The following is a 25990-nucleotide window of genomic DNA, read 5'->3' as shown; positions in this document are numbered from 1 at the left end:
TGCGTCGTGCTTCGTTCCGAAATCTGAAGAATGCAAGAACGGGAGTTGCTTCGCGTCTGGTGGCTTTCACACACCAGCGACTTGAAGGACTTCGTGAATGTAAATTTGCCTTACATACGATGACATTGGCTCATATGCAGATAACGTTCTAAGAACTATAGCTCCACCGATACCGATGCTCGATTCATTAGGACAAGCCTTTACCTAGCAAAAGATATCTCGGTGTACCGTACCTTTTTCTTCCTGCTATCTCTTTTCATAGAGTTTTTGAAATCATAATTTGATTGTTAGAACAAACGCTTTGTTATGTGCGCTTCTTTTGGATATGATACATTACCTGGGTCTCTATTGTTTTTTCCGGTGTTGTCACTGCAATATCTCTTTTGTAAAGGGCTGCCAAAAGAAGCTCTCTGTTTTGTTGCTACTTTTAAATGTCTGCGTTATCTTTCCTACTGTTTATACATTTATACTTCAATTGAATTTACCGTTCTGCCAAGGAGATCTTGAAAACAAATATATAGTTATGCGGGCTTGCCTTGAGTATACAGTGATAATAATATTTGAGGTTTAACGTCCCCAAACCACGTCATGATTATGAGAGACACCGTGGTGGAGGGCGTCGGAAATTTCGACCACCTGGGGTTTTTCAACGTGCACCTAAACCTTAATACACTGGCCTCAAGGATTTTTGCCTCCATCGAAAATTCGACCGCCGCGGCCAGAATTCGTTCCTGTGACCTTCAGGTCAGTAGTCGAGCACCGTAACCACTAGGCCATCGCGGCGGGCTTTGAGTATACAGTACAAACCATTCTACTTTACCGCTTAATAAAAATAGTGAAACTTAGTTTGCATTGTAATAAGGGAAATTATTAGGAGCTATCTTATAGCTGTTAGATGGGGGATTCGAGAAACATTTATACCAAATGCACCGTTTTTCTCATGAGCGTCCCAACTAGCATTTTCAGGCAGTTTTGCATAGGCAATAATTTTCTATTGTCTTACCTTAACAGGTAATGACGATACTTCATCCTTAATTGGCATAGCTAATAGTGGTCCCGCCTGCATCGGGTTTCTATACTTATTCACTGTGAATGTTTGATATAGAACCCCCTGTCTATTTTACTTATAATTTCTTTTTTTCCCTTTTCTAGGCCTCCCTGATTTTTTTTTTACTATTACTAGTCGCTAGATCATCGGAGCTGTAAGTGGCAATAGCGCGAATAGCGGCGGTGTACTGCGACGCTTTGTGCAACTATACTGCCATGCGCTCTTATTTATTTATTTATTTATTTAATTATTTATTTATTTATTTATTTATTTATTTATTTATTTATTTTGCTGCGATTGGGTTTAAACAGCAAAAAAACTGTTAGCACCACTAAGCGCAATCCGCACCGCAATGTTTCAGAAGCTTCGCAATTTTTTCCAATTGTTATGTTAAAATTACGCGCAGGACGCGAGTAGTCTAGATTAATCGGGAGCTTGCGCTGGCTCCAGTGATAATTCTGGAAGCTTTGATCCCCGATGTATGAAAGAAGACGCGTTCCGCCGATGATCAGATTACCGACTACCGACGAATGTGACCGCCGCTATCACCTTGCAGCGTGCTTTGCTTGTACTTTCAGTTACTTAGTTTTCTTGGCGCAAGTTAGCTCAGTAAAGAGTTTCGTTTCTACAGTTTGACTGCCGCCTTCATATTCGACACTATACCACGTGACAATACAATACGTCTGAGACGTTTCCTGGTTGCACATGTTCTTTCGTTGAAGAAAAATTGTTCGAAAATTGCACGTTAGTAAGTACATTGATAACGAACGCTTTACACTAGAAGATGCGTAGAATATGAACAGCCATTTCTGCTTTATGTCCTCTACGTAGACACTATGCGTCATAAACAAATGTCGCTACCAGCTTTGTTGCTTCTGTACACCTGTCCGGGGATCCAGTATTGCGTAGCGGTGGCTTACGGACAAGGTAAATGTCCACCCCGATATTTGCACCACCGTGACAAGGCTTCTTATTGAAGTTCTTGTGATTAGATGGCAACCGGCTAGCTGGTCGGCAAGCTGAGCAGCGACTCCCATCAATTACAAAAGAACAAGCAAGAACCGCTGTCAGCGAAGTTTATAAAGAGGTGTCTTCTTAAGCAGCTTAAAAAAACCCCAGTAAGTTATTTCGGAATTCAGCTAATGTACTTTGAGCAAGAAGGACAAAACTTTTCAGATACGAACAGGCATTTCATTCTAATGAAACAAGGTTGCTCACAGTTAATAAATTTCAACGTCATGCCGTTTGGCCTGTGTAATGCGCCCGAGCCCTTCGCGCGCATGATGGACACCGTTCTGCGTAACTTGAAATGGCACACGTGCTTGTGTTACCTGGACGACGTCGTCGTTTTCGCCCCGGGCTTCTCCACCCATCTCCAGCGTCCGCGGCACGTTTTGACGCGTTTGAGCAACGCCGGCCTCAAACTGAATCTGAAGTCCCGATTTGCAGCACGGCAGCTGACAATGCTAGGTTACGTCGTGTCCAAGGACGGAATCCTTCCCGATCCGACCAAGCTTCGGGCCGTGGCCGAATTTCCCAAACCTATGTCCGTAAAAGAACTGCGCAGTTTCGTAGGGCTGTGCTCATACTTTCGACGCTTCATACGACACTTTGCCACCATCACATCGCCGCTGACGAAGCTCCTTGGAAGTAACGGACCCCTAAATTCGTGGCCTTCCGATTGCGACGACGCGTTCGCAAAGCTCCATCCTTTGTTGACGTCTCCTCCCACACCGCGCCACTCCGACCCTACGGCCCTTTAACGGCCCTAACGGAGGTACACACGGACGCCAGCGGTGTAGGCCTCGGCGCTGTTCTTGCGCAGTGCAAACCAGGGTTCCCCCGAACATGTCGTGGCATGCGCAAGTCGACACGAATAGAGCCGACAGGAATTACACCGTCACGGCAAAAGAGTGCCTGGCGATCATCTGGGCCCTTACAAAGTTCCGACCTTATTTGTATGGTCGCCCATTTGATGTCGTCACTGACCATCATGCACTATGCTGGTGGTCGTCATTAAAGGATCCCTCAGGCCGTCTTGCCCGCTGGGCATTTCGCCTGCAAGACTACGACATCCGCGTGCTGTACCGCAACGGACGCCAGCATGCTGACGCCGACGCCCTCTCGCGCTCCCCCTTGCTTGACGACAATGCCCCCTGCTCAGTATCTAACATTGCTGTTTCTGCCATCAACGTTCACACCATCGCTACCGAACAAGCGCAATGATAAATGGATCGCCTCGCTGATAGATATGCTCACTGATCCGTCGGCAACACCAACCACTCGCGCGTTGCGTCGTCAAGCCCACGATTTCACCCTTCGTGACGACCTACTGTACCGACGCAATTACAACGCCGACGGCCGCCAGTGGCTACTATGTGATACCCCGCAGTCTGCGTTCTGAAATATGCGAGTCCTTCCACTTTGATCCGCAATGCGCACACTCTGGGGTATCCAAAAATGTTGCAGTGGCTTAGCTCGGTTATGCCAGGATATACGTAGCGTTAGCAAAGGTTCAGCTGATTATTCTTAGCTTTTCGTGTCTCCGCAGCACGTTTAGCCTTCTTCTGTTCATTGTTCCTACGCTCAACCGCTAATTGCCAGGTAACTACTTCGGGATCCAATGAATTAAGCTTCTCCGCTTTTCTGCGCCGTTGAACAGCATTTGCGCTCTCCTTCTCCATGGCTATACCACACTGGAAAACGCCAGTCAGAGGCGCTATCAAGCGGCTCCAGCGCAGTGTCAGACAGCGACTGCACAGCGAAGGCGAATAGCTGCGTGCGCGCCGGCGCCAGTGCATCTGCCACGGCTACGACGTCACTGTCTCTGGAATGCGCAGACCGGTGGCGGCGAGTCTCGCGCGGAGGTGGTGGAATGCGCAGGAGGTGGCGGCTCCGGTGCGCCAGCTGCGTGACATCACTGATCCTCGCGCATGTGCAGCACGTCTCTTGAGGAGGCGCGCGAAACTGGCTCGGCTAGGCCAGTGTAGCTAACGCTACAAAACTTACCACCGCATTCGACAAAGGTACTTCTGGCGAGGGATGTACTGCTACGTGCAGAAGTTCATTAGCTCCTGCCTCGATTGGCAACGCCGAAAATCTTCAACGCACGTGTCACCAGCCGGTCTACAACCATTACCTTGCCCTAACCGTCCGTTTGGGCCGCGTGGGCATCGATTTGTATGGACCACTTCCTCTGATGTCGGCTGGTAACCGCTGGACCATCGTCGCTGTTGACCATCTAACGCGATACGCCGAAAGCACCGCCCTCCCAGAGGCTACAGCGAGCGATGTTGCCTCCTTCCTGCTACACCGATTCATACTGCGTCACGGTCTACCCTAGGAGCTCCTCAGCGATCGAGGCCGTGTCTTCTTGTCGGAGGTCGTCGAAGCCATTCTCAAAGAATACCATGCTGTTCACTGCAAAACTACTGCTTACCATCCGCAGACGAATGGCCTAACCGAACGTTTTAACCGCACGCTCGGCGACATGCTCTAATGTACGTCGCCGCCGACGACACAAATTGGGATGCCATTCTGCCCTTCGTCACCTACGCCTACAATACCGCCCCTCAGAGCACTACTGGTTTTTCGCCCTTCTTCCTATTGTATGGAAGACACCCGTCGCATACCATCGACACGATACTTCCATACAAGCCGGATCCATCTGAGTGTGCGCCTATTTCTGACACAGCCAGGCCAGGCCCCTAACGCATCGTCGAGCGCACATCCCCGGTCAACTACCTGATCGAACCCATCGGACCATCTTCGGACATGCGCCATATCTAGGGCGCAACATTCTTAACGTGGAGCGCCTCAAGGCCTAGTATGACCCGCTCATAGTGACAAGCTGTTAGGTCGCCGGGCGGCTCCCTTTTCGTACCCGGGGTTATTGTAGCGAAGCTTTGGAATTGATCAACGGGTTGCGCTTTCAGCGCCTTCTAGTGGGTCGTCCTCTTTGGCTTCCCCTGCAAGGACGCCGTTCGTGCTTAGACCTAGTGCTTTTGTCTTCACTGTCGCCATTGCGCGTTGTCGCTAAGTGCCGTCCAATAAACACCTTAACAATACTTACACAAAGTCGATTGACAAAACGTACCTCATATTCAAGTCCTTTGTTTTCATGTATTGCGCTGTGAGTGGTGTAGTTATTGCATCGTGCCTGATTCTATAGGACGCTTCGTTTGTCCCGAGTAGCGGATCAATGGCACAGTACAAGATCACGATCATCATCCCGGCGTGTCACCTTCTTTGAAAGGTGCACCAGAAGGGGTGACGCCGGCGGCGGAGCGCAAGTGACATCCATCAAGCGCTCCCCGCCCACGCACTGGCATCAAGGCCAAATGTCGAACACCGACGCTTCAACGGGCGCGCCGGCGAAGAGAGTCCGTGTCAGAACGGCATTGAAAAGGCTCTTCGACGACGGTATCAGTGCTAGCATGAGCAATGGACCTGCGCCCAAAATCCGCAGAAACGATGCTGCTCATAGTCGTGGCGCGGCTGACACAGGCGACTTGCAGTCCTCCGAGGAGGCGCTAGCGGAGCTCCGCGAAGTTTTCGCCTTGTTCGACAAGGACGGCAATGGCGAGATAAGCCCTGATGAGCTGAGCATCGTTATGCGCGCCTCCGGCCAGAACCTGACGCAGGCCGAGATCGTGGAGATGATTGCCAAAGCGGACACCGATGGTAACGGCACCATCAGCTTCCCCGAGTTCGCCGCTATGATGAGCGAGCCGCCCACCGAAGAAACAATCCGTCAAGCGTTCATGGTGAGCACACCTTGGTTTATCGCCTTTCTTTCCGGTGCGAATTATTGCTTGTATTTTATCAAGCAATCAGTTTGCGAAACACACAAGGGTTTTCACAACGTAGGAGGACCGTAAAAAAATTACACCATCTCCCGCTAAAGGGGACCGTGAGGTAGAGCACTGCACGGGCCCGGGCCGGCCCGAAAGCCCGGGCCCGGCCCGGCCCGCGGGCCGGGCCGGGCCGTCCGAAGCGTTTTCCGGCGGGCCCGGGCTGGGCCCGGGCTGGGCTCGGGCTTGAAAGTGCGGGCCCGGGCCGGGCCCGGGCTTGAGGCTGCGGGCCGGGCCGGACTCGGACCCACTCATTAAAAGGCGTAAAGGCGTAAGTCGGGCCTTCGAGCACACGCGAATGTTATATATTGCATGGTCTAAGGTATACTGTGCCAAACTGAAGTGACACGTATATATATATATATATATATATATATATATATATATATATATATATATATATATATATATATATATATTAACAGCACTAACAATGGGCCAGATCACGGTTGTTCCCATGGGAGGCATAAAGATTTCGGTCTTTTATTCGAGGTTGACAGATACGATACATTTCATTTATATTCCTTGGTATTACGTGCCAAAACCACGATATGATTACTAGGCACGCCGTAGTGGCAGCGGATCAATTTCGACCACCTCGAGTTCTCTAACGTGCACCTAAAGAAAAGTATATACACGGGTGCTCTTGCATTTCGCCCCCACCAAATTGCGGCCGTCCTGGCCGCGGGAATCGCACCCGCGTCCTAGGACTTAACAGCGAAACAGCTTAACCACTGAGCTACCACCGTGGGCAAAGCAACATTTCGATGCATGTACACACCGGATTTTCCGTCCGATCGCCCGCTACAAAGCGCACGGCATCATTAATAATCATCATCAACAACTAATATCCTCTAGCGGGCCCGGGTCGGGCCTCGTCATGAACAAGCGCGCCCTGGATTAGTTTAGTAATGAACGCCCGGGCCGGGCCCGGGCTTGGAACGACGGGCCCGGGCCGGGCTCGGGCTGGGTTCAGTCATGTACGCCCGGGCCCGGGCCGGGCCCGGGCTTGGAACCACGGGCCCGGGCTGGGCTCGGGCTTCATAAAGCGGGCCCGGGCCGGGCCCGGGCCGTAAAGTCCGGCCCGTGCAGTGCTCTACCGTGAGGTGATGCGAAGCCGGAGCACTTGCACGATCGCGTTCCGTTGGCGTTCGTTGGGTATGCTACCGACCTCGCGTCGTGGAACGCGAAGAGGAACGCTACGCGCGTCTTGTCTTCCCTCTAGCCTGGCCGTTAATTCTCACAGGGCGAGCGGGGAACGCGGTCGACAGGCGTGCGAGAGGGGGGCAGCGTAGGAGAGGAGAGAGAGGGGGAGGGGACGCGCATGCGCTGGCACTCATCGCGGCGCTGCGCAGGAGAGAATTTCGGCATGTCGAGCCAACACCCTCTGATGTGGCGCGAGAGCAGAAGCGAGAACGCAGGAGAAGCGCAAGCAGGTGCTGGTAGAGAAGTGGAGAGAGTAACGCGCAGCTGTTGGAGAGAGGGAAGGAGGAGAGTTGCGCATGCGTAGTGTGAGTGCGGACTACTACGCCGCGTGACATACCCCCGAGCAAGAGCTACTTCGCATCTAAAAACAGTATTGTGACGCTTCCTAGACATGCCTAAGTCCCAACAATCATAGGACGCTTGTCATGATCCGGTGGGCGGGCGCTTGTCTCAATGAAGGCAACGTCAAGCCACCACTTAAAAGTAAAAGCCATTCCATTTGATTTCTATGACATGAATACGCGTCCGTAGCGATGGTGTCTGCCTTGCCAAAATTTAAGGCCAATGAAGTGATTCGGCGACACGGATATTTATTATAATACACGTGTAGAGAAACATTGGAACGTTGTAATGGGCCGTCCTCTTCAGCGCCTTCTAGTGGGTCGCCCTCTTCGCCTCTTTTCGGAGAGCACGCCCCTCGTGCTCTTGCTCGTGAGAGTCTGCGAGTCTGCGCTCTGTCGTTACTGTCGTCGCTGCGCATCGTCGCCGTCGATCCCGCCGTCAATAAACGCCTTTACAAAGTGGTGGAGAGTGCTGTACCGTCCCCACAACTTCGGTCTCCATCTGATGCCCCTGGAGCTTCGATCCCGTACCGTGCCATCTACCATGCCGCAAGACGCCGCTCAGCAAACGCCGCCTCCTGCCCCGACCTCTTGTCCCGGTGTCCCCCGTATCCGCGACCCTCCTGTCTTCACCGGCGCGGATGGCACCGACGTGGAGGACTGGCTCACGATTTACGAACGGGTGAGTGTCCACAATAAATGGGACGAAGCAGTCAAGCTGAGCAACTTGGTTTTCTACCTCGCGGGTGTGGCAGGCATGTGGTACAACAACCATGCATCCGATTTCCCGACGTGGTCCGCTTTCAAGACCGCCATCGTCAACGTGTTTGGCCGCCCTGCCGTTCGTAAGCTGCAGGCCGAACAGCGTTTGCGAGAACGAGCTCAGCAGGCCGGCGAAACCTTTACCAGCTACATTGAAGACGTCCTCGATTTGTGTAAGAAAGCCGACGCCACCATGTCGGAATCTGACAAGATGAGGCACATTATGAAAGGCATCGACGACGATGCCTTCACGATGCTGCTCGCCAAAAACCCTCGCACAGTGGCAGATGTCATTACCCTGTGCCAAAGCTACGAGGAGCTGCGCCGGCAGCGCTTGATGACCCGTCGACCGCCATCACGCGATGCTGATCTCGCAGGCTTGTCGGCAATTCCTGACCACTCCACCTTGCTCGCCGAAATCAAGTCGTTCGTGCGTGAGGAAATTGCCCGCCAGGTCTCTCTACTGTCTTTCACTCCACCGCAGCATGTTGACCAGCCGCCAACTACACTTCTGCCTCCTCTCCGCCGAGCGATTCAACAAGAAATCGCGGAGGTCATTCCCGAATACCACCAGCCGCCTCTAGTGCCTGCACCACTAAGCTACGCGCAAGCTGTAGCCAGACCACCCCCAGCGATTCCTGTGGCTGGCCCGCGGAGTTACGCCGAAGCCGTCGTCGGACCACAGGCCTTCGACGCGGCTGTGCCGCCTACATACGTCGACGTCGTCCCCAGGCCCCGACTGCTGCCCACAATGCACTCATATCAGCAGCCGCCTCGTTCATCCCGTTCTGCGACATGGATGGGACCCGCGAACCGCTGGCGCACTTCCGACAACCGCCCCATTTGCTTTGCGTGCGGTTGCGCCGGTCACGTCGCGCGCTACTGCAATCGCGTGCAGCCGCCTCGGGTCGCATCAACCCTGACCAGCTCATCAAGCAGCCCTTTTATGACCAAGCGCCGCCTATGTCACCGACGTCCCGCCCCGCACCATCTACCCGCCGTTCACCGTCTCCACGACGTCGCTCACTGTCGCCGATGCGGCCACGTCCGGGCTCACGCGACCAGGAAAACTAGTCGTCGCAGTCCACGAGGCAAGGGCTGCGACGCTATCGAACTGCGAAAGCCCTCAGCGAAGCCCCTCGAACCTGATTGACGTGTTTGTGGACAGTGTTCGCGCATCAGCCCTTATCGACACTGGAGCCGCCGTATCCGTTATGGACGCCAAGTTTAGCCGACTGCTGCGAAAAGTGACGACGCCGCTTTCCGGGCTCTCCCTCCGTACAGCCAGCGCCCAATGTATTCACCCAACAGCGGTGTGCACAGCTCGCGTCATTATTCAGGATGCTCTGTACGCCGTCGAATTGATCATAATTCCTGCCTGCTCTCACGACGTCATCCTAGGATGGGATTTTCTCTCCCGCCACGACGCCGTCATTCATTGCGCACCAGCCGAAATGGAGCTCTCACCATTCTCTGAATTGGCGCCGGCAGACAGTCCATCGGCTGCGGGCAAGGTACTTGTCAAAGACGACATCAAGGTGCCTGCAAACTCGTCGACGGCGGTGTCAGTGTACTGCGCCAGTCTCTCCGACACCGTTGCACTTCTCTCGCCATCTGACCGTGTTTGCACGAGGAAAGCCATGCTGGTGCCTTTCGCGACCGTGCAAGTCACTCAGGGCAGTACGTCAATTTTTGTTATCAACCCATCTCCGTACAGTGTTATGTTGGTCCGAGGGGAATGTCTCGGCAGCGTGGAACCCCTCGAAGACGCACAAGTTATAGACGAACCAGATGAAATGCACTGCCACAGTTCCAGTACGCTCGGCGCTGTTTCGACGTCTGGTTCATCACCCGCTGATGTCTTTGGTTCCTCCATTGCTGACGACCTTCACCGGTCCAGCGTTCCCAGCTTCTGGGCCTGTTGGACGAATTTCGCTCTTCTTTCGATGTCGCTCAAACTTCTCTCGGCCGCACTTCCGCCGTTACGCATCGCATCGACACTGGCGCCCAGCCGCCACTGCGGCAACGTCCATATCGCGTTTCTCCCACAGAACGCCGTGTAATCAACGAGCAAGTCGACGACATGCTTCGACGAGATGTTATTCGACCTTCTAACAGCACCTGGGCGTCTCCTGTCGTTCTTGTTGCGAAGAAGGACGGTTCAGTGCGGTTCTGTGTGGACTACCGACGACTCAACAAGATAACTCGTAAGGACGTGTATCCACTACCGCGAATAGACGACGCGATTGACAGCCTGCAAGGAGCAGAATTCTTTTCATCTCTCGATTTGCGCTCAGGGTACTGGCAAGTACCCATGGCTGATGACGCTCGACCGAAGACCGCCTTTGTCACGCCCGACGGCTTGTACGAATTCAACGTCATGCCGTTTGGGCTGTGTAATGCGCCCGCCACCTTTGAGCGCATGATGGATACCGTTCTGCGCAACCTGAAATGGCACACCTGCTTGTGCTACCTCGACGACGTCGTTGTTTTCGCTCCGGGCTTCTCCACGCATCTTCAACGCCTGCGGCATGTTTTGACGCGTTTGAGCGACGCCGGTCTACAACTGAATCTAAAGAAGTGCCGATTTGCAGCACGGCAGCTGACAATACTCGGTTACGTCGTGTCCAAGGACAGTATTCTTCCCGATCCAGCCAAGCTTCGGGCCGTGACCGAGTTCCCCAAACCTACGTCCGTCAAAGAACTGCGCAGTTTCGTAGGACTGTGTTCCTACTTTCGGCGCTTCATTCGAAACTTCGCGACCGTCATATCGCCGCTGACGAAGCTCCTCGGAAGTAACGGGTCCCTCAATTCATGGTCGTCAGAGTGCGACGACGCTTTCGCGAAGCTTCGTCGTCTGTTGACGTCGCCTCCCATACAACGCCACTACGACCCTACGGCCCCTACAGAGGTACACACAGACGCCAGCGGTGTTGGCCTTGGCGCTGTCCTTGCGCAGCGCAAACCCGGGTTCCCTGAATATGTCGTGGCATATGCAAGTCGTACGCTCACCAAAGCCGAGACCAATTACACCGTCACCGAAAAGGAATGCCTGGCGATCATCTGGGCCCTTACGAAGTTCCGACCTTATTTGTATGGTCGCCCATTTGATGTCATCACCGACCACCATGCACTCCGCTGGTTGTCATCATTGAAGGATCCATCAGGCCGCCTCGCCCGCTGGGCACTTCGCCTGCAGGACTACGATATCCGCGTGCTGTACCGCAACGGACGCCAGCATGCTGACGCCGACGCACTCTCGCGCTCCCCCTTGCCTGACGACAATACCCACAGCTCAATGTCTCACCATGCCGTTTGTTCCATCGACGTTCACACTGTCGCTACCGAACAGCGCAAGGATCAATGGATCACTTCACTGCTAGACTTGCTCACTGATCCTTCGGCAACACCATCCACTCGCGCGTTGCGTCGTCAGCCCACCATTTCGCCATTCGCGACGACCTCCTCCACCGACGCAATTACAACGCCGACGGCCGCCAGTGGCTACTAGTAAAACCCCGCAGTCTGCGTTCTGAAATATGCGAATCGTTCCACGCTGATCCGCAGTGTGCGCACTGTGGGGTATCGAAAACATACCACCGCATTCGCCAACGGTACTTTTGGCGAGGCATGTACCGCTACGTGCAGAAGTTCGTTCGCTCCTGCATCGATTGTCAGCGCCGCAAAACTTCAAAGCACCAGTCACCAGCAGGTCTGCAACCTTTACCTTGCCCTGACCGGCCGTTTGGGCGCGTTAGCATCGATTTGTATGGGCCACTCCCTCTGACTTCGGCTGGTAACCGCTGGGCCATCGTCGCTGTAGACCACCTTACGCGATACGCCGAAACTGCCGCCCTCCCAGCGGCTACAGCACGTGATGTAGCCTCCTTTCTGCTCCGCCGGTTCATGCTGCGCCACGGTCCACCCCAGGAGCTGCTCAGCGATCGAGGCCGTGTCTTCCTGTCGGAAGTCGTCGAAGCCATTCTCAAAGAGTGCAACGTTGTTCACCGCAAAACTACTGCTTACCACCCGCAGACGAATGGGCTCACGGAACGCTTTAACCGCACGCTCGGCGACATGCTCTCGATGTATATCGCCGCCGATCACACAAATTGGGATTCCATTCTACCTTTCGTCACCTACGCCTACAATACCGCCCCTCAAAGCACCACTGGTTTCTCACCATTTTTCCTATTGTACGGCAGGCACCCGTCGCACACAATCGACACAATCCTTCCATACAAGCCGGATCGATCTGAGTGTGCGCCTATTTCTGCCCCAGCCAGACTTGCTGAGGAGTGTCGCGAGCTTGCGAAGACCTTTACTACGCAGGACCAAGAGCGGCAGAAAAGCATCCGCGGTGAGACCAACACTTCTGCACTCTCGGTCCCTACCACTGCAACTGGCCTCTCTTCGAAACTGCTGCCCAAATACAAAGGCCCCTACCGTGTCGTCGAATGCACATCCCCGGTCAACTACCTGATTGAACCCATCGACCCATCTTCCGACATGCGCCGTCGAGGGCGCGACATTGTCAACGTGGAGCGCCTCAAGCCCTACCATGACCCGCTCATAGTGACCAGCTGCTAGGTCGCCAGACGGCTCCCTTTTCGTACCCGGGGTAAATGTAGAGAAACATTGGAACGTTGTAATGGGCCGTCCTCTTGAGCGCCTTCTAGTGGGTCGCCCTCTTCGCCTCTTCTCGGAGAGCACGCCCCTCGTGCTCTTGCTCGTGAGAGTCTGCGAGTCTGCGCTCTGTCGTTACTGTCGTCGCTGCGCATCGTCGCCGTCGATCCCGCCGTCAATAAACGCCTTTACACAAGTTACATTTATTCCTGTGTTTATTGAGATTACGTCATGGCGTGAAAGCGACGTGCCGAGGTGGAACCGCTGTCTCGTCGACGCCACTTTGCCCACCTTACCTTATTTATGAATTACAGTTAGGTGGGCAAAGCGGCTGGGTAAATAAGGTTAGGCGGGTTAAACCATTCCACCTTTCACGATAGCTTCTTTCTACGACCCCATGCAGTACTCCCAAATCGTGACCCCGGTAAAAAACGCATAAATTACCGCTCATCTTTTTACGCGAGATCATATATACGCTGTACAATAATTTAATATAAAAATCTCATACACGGTGTTTCAGCTAAGAAACCCCAAGCATTAAAAAATTAAACGTAGGCGCTACGTGTCTCCAATTAGCGCAGTATTCTTCTGAGCCATACAGAACGCCCCAGAATATACTTTTTTCAATCCGCCAAGCTCGGCAATTAACAAAGATTGCTTAAAGATCAAGATTGCTTTAAAAAATAAAGAACAAGATTGCTTAAAGAATCCGCCCAGCTTGGCGGATTGTAAAAAAAAATGACGTGCTCTATATGCCAACACTGCGCTAATTGTAGACGCGTAGCGCCTATGTTTAATTTTTGAATGCTTGGTGCTTCTTAACTGAAACACCCTTTATACAAGGTGACCTAGCTATCTCAAGCCACAGTTTAAAAAATCACAGCATATCCACGGGGTGAATGATGATGAGTGGGGCGAAGCTCCGGAGGCAATCATCGGTAAACCGTGAAACTCTTCCGTGAAATTCGCCCAGTTCATCATATAAAGGGTGTTAAACACCGTGTATATAATAAACATCAAACTTTTATTGTACTGTTGGTTTACGTGGTCCCTTTATTATCACCGCTCTGTGATCGGTGAAATGCAGGGAAAGTGTCCGCTCCCGAGCGAAAGAGAAAGCGCGCCAAGAGCGACCGCGTTCCCCGCTCGCCCTGTGATAATTAACGGCAAGGCTAGAGGGAAGACACGACGCGCGTAGCGGTCCTCCTCGCGTTCCACGACGAGAGGTCGGTAGCATGGCCAACGAAGGCGAACGGAACGCGATCGTGCAAGAGCTCCGGCTTCGCATCGCCTCGTGGTCCCATTTAGCCAAACATCTTGCTCAAGGTGTGCTTTGCGTTTTTCGTAGAAATAATTTCCTTATCATGTGCATTAACACGAACATTTGAAAGCTCGCTAGAGGATATCGCCCGCAAAGTATGTCTTTTAGTGTGATTAAATCAAGGAACACTACGATGTCTTGTAAATTACGATATCTAGTGAATTGCTCATCTAGTGAGCAATTCATTAAACTAGAGCTGGCTACTACTACTACAGAGGAGAAAACGACCCACACCCTAAGGAGCTTCGCACCTAAAATATACTGATGCACTGTATGACGAACCGATCAAATGGATCTTGCTGATTACTGCATGGAGTTTGTCACGCTATCTTTAGTATCCTGCCTAATTACTTAATTCGCAAACATATAAACAACTCTGGAAGCAACAAAGCTGGGCACGAAGTTCCATTGAGAAAGTTATAAATCGGCTTGCAAAATACCCGATTAGGCAGTTTCCAACTCTCTATTAATAAAATATTTGTGTTTTTCTGCCTACTACATATACCCATGAAGTACAAATAAATAACACGTGACATGCCCGCTTGCGCGACTATATATGCGCGCCGTGATTGCAGAGCTCCGTAACGTTCCGCGTGAAAACAAACATAGCATTTGGCCGGGTGTGCTGCCGCTTAAAAGACGACAGGGCAGCGACGTTGTTGGTGGCTGTGCCTTGGCTGTGCGATGACGCGCCTGTTGCTGGCGGGAGCACAAGCGATAACCTCTGCGTTTGCTTATCACAGTTATGAAACGCCGCGAGTGAAGCATATCGTTTGTATGCGGAACGTTAGGAAGCACTGCAATCACGGCGCGCAAGCGAACATGTCACGTGGTATCTTATTGCAGGAAAGAAGATGTATTTTAAGCGATCGTTTTTCTTTGTTAGACGCAATATTAACGACAACAGACAGACAATAATGCCAAGGAAAGTATAGATGTTATTTGTAGTAATTGGGATATAAATGTGAAGAAAGTAAAGTGGACGAAAAGATAACTTGCCGCCGGCAGGGACCGAACCTGCGAGCTTCGAATAACGCCTCCGATGCTCTACCACTGAGCTACGGCGGCGGTCATCCCCACGTCCCCTTTATAGGGTATATACAGTGAAACCTCGGTGATACGATCACAGCTCATACGAATTTCGGGGTGATACGAATTTTTCGTTGGTCCCGGCCAAGGCCCATTGGCCTGCAATGTAATGGAGTACGGTTTTTGCGAACCGATTTTCACCCGCGACGTTTGATACGAACGTACGCTACCACCCAGGTACGAAGGCGCGTCGTCCGCGCTGTCGCGGAAGACGCGCCAAGCACGTGCGAGCGCGCGAACGCAAGCGCGGGCATGCGCGCCGCCCCGCCAAATCGTCAGAATCACGGTGTAAGAAAAACACTTTTCTTACGGTCAGAATAAACCTTCAGAGACGTGTCACGGCCTCCGAGATTGTATGCGCGAATCTTGTGCCTCCGTGTGCCTTCACGTTTAGATTACAGTATACATTAGCGCCATGCTTTTTTTTTTTAACGCGTCGACGCGAACTGCCGTCGTTGTACTGTGTTTACAGGTGCCTGCCTCGTGCATTGGACATCCTATGAAAGGTGGACAAGGACCGAAAAAAGACTAGGACGGTCTTGGCGAAGGACTCAGGCCTCACAACGTCAACATGCGCGACCATTGAGGTCTCACTTGTGCGGGAATGGCCGTAAATCTCGCCAAAAAACATCCCAAACACCTCCGCGATAGCAAAATCGTAACACAGGACCGTGGTTTTGTAATTTTGTCGCCTTTATCCATCGCTTGAAAGCGCTTCTTTCGTTACTTTCGCTACAGTACTCCGGTGTTATGCAAAAAAAAAAAACATACTAAAATTTGGAAGGGGCTACTGCTGTCGCGGGTCACAACGCACCTGGTTCATTAAGTACGCGCGTACGGGTCGTATATTTACGAGTGCTGGTATGATTGCCGACGTCTAAAAACTTAACTGACAATCGTTCAGGGCTCTTCCTGACGTTGCTGCGGCCCTGAAAAACAATAAATGAAAACGTACACCCAGCTTTCTTTTGTCGCATGCTAATTTCCCATGCTTTCTGGTGATACGAATTTCGGATGATGCGAATATTTTTTATGGTCCTGTGAGATTCGTATCACCGAGGTTTCACTGTATGTGTATTTAAACCTAGGAGTGTTAGTCAGCGCCGATCGCAGCCATGGCGGCGAGTGTGGAACACTCTTTTTCTGCCTTTTATTTTTGGCGTCCCGTAGCACTTGACGCCGAAATGAACGTGAATTACAAATAACATCTCCTATACTTTCTTTGGCATTATTGGCTGTTAGTTCTCATTAATGTGGTATCTTATTGTATTTCGCGAGCACCTGCAGTAGGCAGAAAGCACTAATACTCAATATGTGGCGATTTCTTTCTTTTTCTAAAAGAGCCAAATGCACTTTAACTGAAACTGAGAAAAACGCACTTTTTGTTACTGCCAATGTGGTCCGGCCTGCTCCTACAATTTTTTGCCAGTGTGTTCCTGTTCCCTAAATAAGTCAAATCTGTCTTGCGGCTAAAATCTATAAAGCCCACTATCGTCGGTATTCATGGAGTAAACTTTTTATTTGGCTCTTATAGATTGGAACATTTCGTTTGGGCTTGAATTAGCTCATAAAACAAGTCTAAAACGATTAGAATGTACGGTATAGCAATACTTTGCGATAAAATTATCATCCTTGTGTTTTTGTTGGTGCCGTCCTCTGTCGCATACGCGTAATGGCGACGACTAGAGTTGAAGAGCGAGTGGTCCGTCCTGGCAAAAGGCGCACTATCCTGGATTGTCGGCAGCGTTTTCTTGTTCTTGGCATCTATTGAAGGCCTTGAAAAGTGCTCCAGCTCTTCTTCTTCTTCTGAGCTCGTTTTATGCCGTGCCGTTACGGATAACTTCTTCTTCTTCAAGGAATAGATCGGTGCCCAATATCTTCATTTCATGTATCTTTTAATTCAAATATATCGTCTTCGAGCGAAAGAAGGACATGATACTGCAGCGCTAAACTTGAAAGAAACGCTAAGAGGGAAAAAGAAGTAGGAAAGTCAGCCTCTTACTCTTTGTATACGAGTTTTGCCCTACAACGTCATGTCCATTAAGTGCCAACTCGCCCTAGAAAAACTCATGTGGAACGTAAACACAATAGCAAAGCAACGAGGACAGAAATTAAACAGATTGGATGAGACCATGTTGGTTGTTTTGGTCACGATTGTTGACGCAGCGCTGGTTTAATGAATGCGGCTCAGTTTGATTGAAACAGATGCAGCATTTGGCTCATTTTTTATTGGAAACTGCCTTTTTGAGTTCACGTTACAATCAGGAATGGGCCCATTTTGATTCCAACAGTTTTAGAAGTTAAATATACTTGGGCGCGCTTTACGCTCCCGTGAAATTTAGCCCAGTTTCGGTTTCTGCATCTGGCTCTTTTTGAAAAAAATTAGCGCCACATATATAGCAAGTTAAAAACTGTCTAATCCGAGGTTTCGCAAATCGATCTTTAAGCTTTTCGTTGGAATGTTTTCCCCAGCGACATTGCTTCAAAAGTTAGTTCATTAATATTGCCTAATCAAGCAATTAAGCAGAACACAAAATAGCGTGAGTTACTCTGTCCAGTAGTCAGCAACGGGCTTTTTTTTTCGCGTCGTCATAGAGTGCGCCTGAACAGTTCTAATCTTTCGCTATAGAGTTATCTGGGGCATCCTGTAAGCAAGTGAAGCTAACTTACCATCATTTCAAATCTTGCTACAAGAAACGCTTCCACCTAAAAGATTCGATACTACTACGAGTTGCGATACGTTATAGTAGTCAGTAATATAAGATGCAACATTGCAATTGCATATTGAATGCCACAGTGGCTAAACGCGGTTTTTCATTCGCAAATGTTCTCATGACACTGAATGGTCAAGGGGAAAGGAATCTCTGGCAATTCAACAGGCCACATTCTTATCAGTAAATTGCAAGTAATCGTTGAATAAGCTTGAATTCGGTGATCCACCTCATATTGCTCACGATAGTAGACACTAACATATTTTGTATCAGTGCCCTGATTTAAATCTACGACAGCGCATACTCACTGCTAATGTGTTCTTTTCTATTCTTTGTGTGCGTTTTCATTTACGTGATCATACTTCATATATTGACTTCATATACTTAAATTGTGTTCCATGTTTCCGCTGTAAAGATATTTCATGCTTTGAGTATCTCAAATTTTTTGCACAACTTGTGTGACTAGTTGTATTTCGAGCGGTGGTGCTATGTTTGTCCTGTTTTTCTGCTGTGTATGTATGATCATATCCCCTATGTAATACATCCGCACGAGGGCCATTGGGGTATTGTAAACAAATTAAATAACTTATGCAACTTAGAGAACTTATGGTCGCTTATAAGTTCCCCTAACACAACTCGAAAGCGAAAGCCAGCTGCTTTTTTTTCCTGAGTCGATGCATTGAGCCTCCGCCGCCCCCCTCCGAAAGCTTTCGGCACCTAACGTGGATTTGCACTGCCCCTAGGATCGGAGGTATTGCAAGCTTCCTGGCCCTCACCTGGTTTTGCACTGCCTCCAAGATCATCGCTCCTTTAACCAATCGACGATGCATTGGGATAACATCATAGTGGCGTCATGAAGATGTCATGGTAACGTAACAAATTTTCTATCTGTGTCTCATGATGCAATCATACGGCGACGTCATCACGTGATGATTTTTGCCCTCATTTGTCTTGACGCCGACACCGCGGGACGACGGTCGACGCTGACGGTCAACTATCGCGTTTGATGAGACATCGAAGACTTTCGCCTTAACAAACATACGTGCATACATTGTATTCTCTCAGGCTTTCGGCTGCGACACGACATAGTTTTCAATAGCCTGTATGGTTTAAATGTGTCGCGTGGAGGCCCACCCAACATCAGGAATTTAGTGATGAAGAGTAATACCGGCCTTAAAAAGGTTTCTTAGAGTCGCCAGGGGTCACTCTAAAATCAACTTGTCACTGTTCGTGACAGTAGCACAAAACATATTTTATACTTCGATACCCTTATTGTTTTACTGCCATTTTCAATAAAGGGAAACTGGAAGTAATCTCAAAAGAATGTCTCTAATTGCTTCGTCTAACGTGAGCGGTGAAGAACGGCGAAAAGTTGGCAATGCAGGAAGTAGGCGTAGCGTTTTATCCACTGGCATTTACTCTATTCTTGATACATACGACCATGAAACAGCTGTGAAAGCAGGATGTTTGTGCACAGATCAATCACGTACGGATTTTGTTCCAGGAAAATACAACCCTTTCGTACTACAGCCATGGACCCCTCAAAGAAATTTCGACTCCTATTTCTGATAGAAAAAAAAGATGTCAAAAATATCACTTTCTCTTTCAAGTTTCAAATGTGGATGAGGAGTAACTTGTTGCCAACAGAAATATATAAACAAACTGAATGAGTAAAACAGCGCGTGAAAAACGTGTTTAGCGATCATTGCAGAATAGTTTCCGTGAGCTAGAAATGTACTCGGCACTTTGTACACAGCAAGGTTCCGATTGTTCTTACAGATAAAAGTCTCGATTAAATGCTATTAAATGCTCCAGTTACCAGTCATCGTGAAAGTGTTTGTACACTGTGTACGTGTGTCCACGTGCGATGTACATTTTACCTCAACTGCTCTCGCAGATGATTGACCAAAACGGGAAGGGTTTCATCACTGCCTCTGACCTTCGCTACATGATGATGACCCTCTTGGGCGAGCAAGTGACGGACGAAGAAATCGACGACATGTTACGGGAAGCCGACATGGACGGAGACGGGAAAATTAACTATCACGAGTTCGTTGCAGTGATGTCGACATAAAAGCCAAAGTAAATTTATTTCGTCTTTTTTATAACCAATGACATCTACGAGGTCACTTGTGCACATCGCCGATTATTACACAGCTCTATCATATTTTACAAAGAAAAACGAGCCCTTAAAATTGCCGCTTCTTCATTCATAGCGAGGGTCTCGTTCTGGCAGACTTGATGCTTTAGGTAGTATGAGAGAAATTATTGGTCAGCTGCCAGCTCGTAATAAGTTCATGTGCTACGTGACGCCAACAGGCAGAAAAAGAGTGTTCCACACTCGCCGTCATGGCTACTGGCGGCGCTGACTGACGCTCCCCCGTTTAAATACACATATATACCCCATAAAGTGGACGGGGAGATGGCCGCCGCGGTAGCTCAGTTGGTAGAGCATCGGACGCATTATTCGAGGGTCGCAGGTTCGGTCCCTGCCCGCGGCAAGCTACACTGCAAACGGGTTTGAGCCTTTTAGGGAGTTTTGGGCTCGTTGCGCAGCGTGCATCCTAAAGGTACTACGCAAAACCCCCTTCGAAAGGAGGTTCAAAAGGAGGGAGTGATTAGACGGAAGGTAAATTTGTGTTTTTATTGAACTCATTTTGAGGGCTTGAGGGCATTGGAAGTTTTTCTGGTTCTTTTGAGAGCATTTAAAGCCTCCTTTTGGAGGTAAAGTTGGTGTTTTTATGTAACCCATTTTGGGGGCTTGAACAGAGCGCATTGAGAGTTTTTCTGCTTCTTTTGAGAGCTGTTAATGCCTCCTTTTATACGAGGCCCTAGAGCGGTCGCGAAATGAAGAAAAATATATTTTAGGCCCTATATTACGTTTACCGGCCAATTTCCGCTACTATTGATCACTAATAGAAAATGGACATCGAAGTATTTATGCACAACCATGACATTTGCATACAAGTACGCACGACACAGGAATCGAACTCGCGACCACACGCACTTAAAGCAAGCACTATAACCATTACACCACAGCGCCACCACTTGCAAGCTTGCTTTTTTTCGTGGGCTTATATATGTACCAATGTATGTACAAAGCGGCTGGTAACCCGTCGGCACAACTTCGAACTTCTTTTCTTGTACCATCGGCGTGTGTTTGCTCTTGCGGAAGGACAATACATAATTTGTGGGGCGTCATGCAGGCCGAGCCGATCGACGTAAACACCCTCGGCTCCGAATTTTCCGGTTCACCATGTCGTGCCGCTATAAAAATTGTAAACGTGTGCCCTCTTCACTCGCGCTAAATTAGTGAATACCAGCGTGACAAAGGTATCTTCAGATGAGCGAACGTATGTGCATTCCATGAGCGTATGCTATGGAGCAATTTTCGTTATTTCTGCAGCCGCGAACTGCGCGCGTCCAGATGCGGCAGCGTGTTATGAGCTGTTCGAAGACCGCCTGCGTTCTCATATGAAAGTTACACACGCAGATGCCCGACTTAGAAGAAAATTGTAACGCGCCTACATTAAGTGCATTAATGCGCGCGTACTGCCGCGAGCTGCACGCAGGGGCAGCAGCGCGCTCTGAGCAGCTGAACAAAAATCTGTTTCCGCAATTAGCGCTTATTCGCAATGCACTCTTTAGCGCGGGCCGCCTGCGTTCGCATATGAAACTTACAGACGCAGAAAATTCCAGAGTTACAAGGACATTGTAACGCGCCTACATAAAGTGCGTTGAATGCGCGCGTACAGCCGCGAGCAGCGCCTTCTGAGCAGCTGAACGCTTCTCTATTTCCGCAATTAGCGCTTATTCGCAATGCACCCTTTAGCACGGCATTCAGTGATTCTCTATAACGCATATTCAGTATTTATTTGCTTTCATACTCGGATACTACCTACATTTCTTACTAATTAGCGAATGCCTAACGCGTGCCCCAACGTCAAGGACAACCTCCCCAGTTTACCAGTGACAGGTCTCCCACAAAACAAAAAAGTTAATGTACTTGCACTTCTCTCTTGTGAACGTCCATGTGTACATGGCCCTCCCCTCAGACAGATGATGCAGTACCCATTAAAAAAAAGCATATACCCTCTTCCTCAATGGAACAGCTGTTCTTGAGAAAATATGGTTCTGTTGAATGACTTCACCACAGCAGCAGAGAGGTTGGCTTGTTTGCAATTCAGAATTTCACAATCGTAACACAGAAACACGAGGACTGTAGCAAATATGCAGAAAACTGGAAAAACTATCATATGTGCACTCTCTCGTCCACCTGCACACTACGTTAAACTTTATTTATACAACAGCAACCTTCAATTATGCTACTATTGATAAAAGATCACCCACTCTACGTTAGAACACAGTGATGACTTTCTGTGTAACTTTCCGTTGCCTATCTTCTACAACGTGTCATAATCTGTGAATCATCTGTTCAATGTGTTTGGTAATAAAACACAAGCAGTTACATTGAGCAGGCAGTGTTTCAGCAATTTGTTTTGCAAGCACAAATTCATTTCTTCAGTTTGCATGCACAAGTAGTCATACTTCAATTGATACAAGAACCAGTGGTTGCAACATTTTATTGGAATCAAAACAGCAGCAGTTCTCGTGTCAATGTAAGGATATATGTATATATTTCCGTCGTCGTGCACAGAACCTACTCCCAAAACTGAACACGTGGAACAACATATACAGTACAGCCTAAGTACTATACATAATTCACAGCAGTAAAGCAAAACGAAAATAGGGTGTAAAATCTCATCATGATGCGCACTAACGTGTGCACTTCACCGTGCCAGTATGTAAGTACAATCCAAAAAAATAGGCTAGCCAAGGAACTTGGTGTCAGCCTACACACGAAGGCAACTAATTAGTACAATAAGTCTAGCATCACTTTTGGGAAATATGAAACCGTGTAGACAGGCAGTTGTACAGTCTTTTATTGCATTAGTTTGCCATATGGCATCAAAACATGTCGCACATGATTTTGGAGTTGAGTTTCCTACAAAAAAGCCCAAAATAGACCTGTGGTGTTGACTGTAGGTCCACTTACCAAGGTGCATAAAAGCATTCAGCAATGCCCACAAAATTACAAGGTTGCCTTCATATGTTGCTGTACATATTTACTCACAGATACCTGGAAGCCATCGTAAATTTCTGGAAGTGTGCTTGGGAACTTCTCGGCATAATCACATGACTGCAATATACCAATACTTCTAATATGCATAACAAGTACAGCCATGCTTCAATGTTTTTATGTCAGCTAGTGCCATCTGTAACTCAAAAGTTCATCCTTAATTCCTCACTTGATGGCTTACGCATAATTACCACATTGAAAATAATCCAAGCACCATGGCTGCAACGTCAACTTGCAATTAGGCAATCACAGGCACTAAATAAAAAAATTCCTGTAAATAGTGACTGGTCGCTTTGCACATTGGATCCTAGGACTTGATATGCCATGAAAATTAATAAAAATTGACCACACATATATAGAGACTGTGAAACAGTCAGGAGTTCAGTTCATAGGTAAGGAAAACGTGAAAACGAAATCAGAACACATAGCAACAAAGGGGACGGAACGACACACTACTAACAACTGAAGTTGAACATGTGCTTGGCTTTTTTAGTCATGTGTGTTTATATCTTTCTGTGGTTTTGATTACACTTCAGTTACTAGTAGCGCATTGTCCTGTCTGCCCCCTTCATTCCTCTATGGATGTGTGATTGTTTAGTCTTGTAATTTTTTCGTACTGTGTGTATACATCTTTCTGTGGTTTCGATCAAACTTCAGTTGCTAGTAGCGCGTCATCCTGTCCCTTCATTATCTGTGCTGTGATTTTTTTTGCACCCTCTTTAACTATGAATATACACCAACTCGCCCAACTGTCCCTGTTAAGACATATGTTTGCTGAATAACACTGGGTCCACTCAGCGTCTTTTTAAACAATGGGAAATTTTCAAATGCACACAATATCAGAAAGGTTGCACACAGTATTGCGCATAACACTCTGCATCAATACCAGTGTTGGCCTAAATGTGGTAAGATGTACGAGCTGTTCGACATAGTGTAAAGTGAGGCACATCAGGGTGTTCCCACAATCATGGGTGTCGGCAGGGGTTTGCACAAAGGGCACCTGCCGCCATCAAGACATACCAGCACTTGACCCCACCCAAGCTACACCAATGCTCTCCTGCTCACCAGGCCGACACGTTACGCCGCCTTGCACCCCCAAGACAAAATCTTGCCGACACTCATGCCCACAATACACTTGTCTTGAACACAGACTGGTGGGCAAGCAGCACTTGCGGCTTTGCCAGAAGTGTATTCCTGAAAATTACACAAAAAAGAAGTCCACTAAGATTTCTGTATACATAAAAATGAATGTCTTACCGAAGATTCGCATTTGACTATCCTTATTGCAGACATTTTGTCAAAACACGAAATAAATACAAGATTGAGATGCTGCTAAGTATTTCCTTGTGAGCGTTTCACGTCGTGTGCACAGGGCGAAAAACAAACGGATGTAAAAAAATGCGAAACACCACCAGAAGTGTACTCTTGCCATGTTTACCATTATGTGGGTAGTTTTTGATGTCAGTAAAGTTATCATTATAAGGACACTTTAAAAGGGTTGTGAATGTTAGCAAGGTCTTGATTAACCGCACCTACTCTGTTTAGGAGTGAATATTGGGCAAATTGGCACTGAACCATGGCAAAAGTAAACAGCGCACTTCTAATGAGGATAAACTAAGTCCTGGGCACAATAACAACGCTTTCACCTTGTAAAATATTGTCAACAGTCATGATACTATGTATTGACCTTGAAAACTATGGCAACATAATGCAAAACAGCAAATTAACGAGAGGGAATAAGCAAGATGATTCAACAATCTGGTTCAACAGACTGAACAGCTGACTTATGCCAATGCGATTAAATTAGCCTTGCACATCTCCTAATGGCTAAGAATATGCACATGTAACCTTGGCAAATTCCACTGTTGATACGTGACCAATGAAGTTGCATTCCTTCCATGCTGTTGAATGGCCGTTCCTTCTTTTCTGTTTTCACTGTTTTCTGATTTTCATTGTTTTCACTAGCGTAAATGTTTACCCTTTTGAGTTTGTCACTTTGCAGATGGCGTAGGTGTTTTGCCTTGAATGTGCACGTTTCTTCTGCTTTGTCTTTCCTGTTTCTTTTGTATGCGTATATGTTTTGCCTTTGACGTGCACACGTTTCTGCTGCTCTGTCTCTCTTTTTGCTCTACTGGGCCTTGTGCACTTCTCAAGCTACCATTGTCGCTTTTCACTTGAGGCCCATTTTCTGTATTTTGCTGGAATAAACATTTATCCATTCATTCAATACCATAAAACGCATGTGCTTCACAATACACACTGCACTTAGCAGATGTCTGTCACATGATATGGCCGTCATTGTATAGCTTTAACATGATTTATTCGTTCTAGCTAAATGAATCCAAGCTAATGATGTTAATGTACCTCGATATGCTATTTCATTGTTCCTTGATGCATATCTATGAAGATACAGTGCTTATGTACCTTAATATGCTATTTCAGGAGACGGGCAGAGTGCGCAATGCAAAATTGTTGCCGAAAAGTCTTTTCACTTCCTGACAATCTGTGCTTCGTGGTTTCTCACAGTTGCATGGCGGGAGAAATGTCCAGGGTAGTTGACTGCATCCAAGTAGATGCTGCAAAATGAGAGGGCCCGGTCTTGTCACATGTCAATGTGCGCAAATTGACACGATGACGAAGGATTAAAACAAACAAATGAAGTTGGAGAAAAGAATAAATCGAAAACAAAGTTGTCCTTTATGCACATTCCTTCATGTGACAATGTGATAACCGTGGCCTTTTGCTCTAATGTATATTCCCTGAAAATATCAGGCTTAAATCATTCATGCTTTATCGCAGGCAGAAAATTATATCGTGCAAACAACTTTATCAGGGCGCACTCCTGGGTCGATTGACTGGTCGTATGAAGCATGAGTGATATTCACAGAAGTTC

The 25990-nt window shown here is 48.5% G+C and overlaps 1 protein-coding gene and 1 non-coding gene across 2 annotated transcripts; both read left to right on the top strand.

The window, feature by feature from the left end:
- The first annotated feature begins 5484 nt into the window (after positions 1-5484).
- LOC119386166 (calmodulin-beta-like) lies at positions 5485-20031 on the top strand. Its single transcript, XM_037653507.1, has 2 exons — positions 5485-5814; positions 19855-20031. The coding sequence occupies exons 1-2, from the start codon at positions 5485-5487 to the stop codon at positions 20029-20031; spliced, it is 507 nt and encodes a 168-aa protein (XP_037509435.1).
- Positions 20032-20385: 354 nt separating this feature from the next.
- Trnam-cau (transfer RNA methionine (anticodon CAU)) lies at positions 20386-20458 on the top strand. The gene has a single exon. It is a non-coding gene; the product is annotated as a tRNA-Met (tRNA).
- The last annotated feature ends 5532 nt before the right edge of the window (positions 20459-25990 follow it).

This window comes from Rhipicephalus sanguineus, chromosome 3 (assembly GCF_013339695.2).
Source record: "Rhipicephalus sanguineus isolate Rsan-2018 chromosome 3, BIME_Rsan_1.4, whole genome shotgun sequence".
NCBI lineage: Eukaryota > Metazoa > Arthropoda > Arachnida > Ixodida > Ixodidae > Rhipicephalus > Rhipicephalus sanguineus.
Note: the sequence above shows the minus strand (reverse complement) of the source record. Positions and strands in the feature narration are given on the sequence as shown.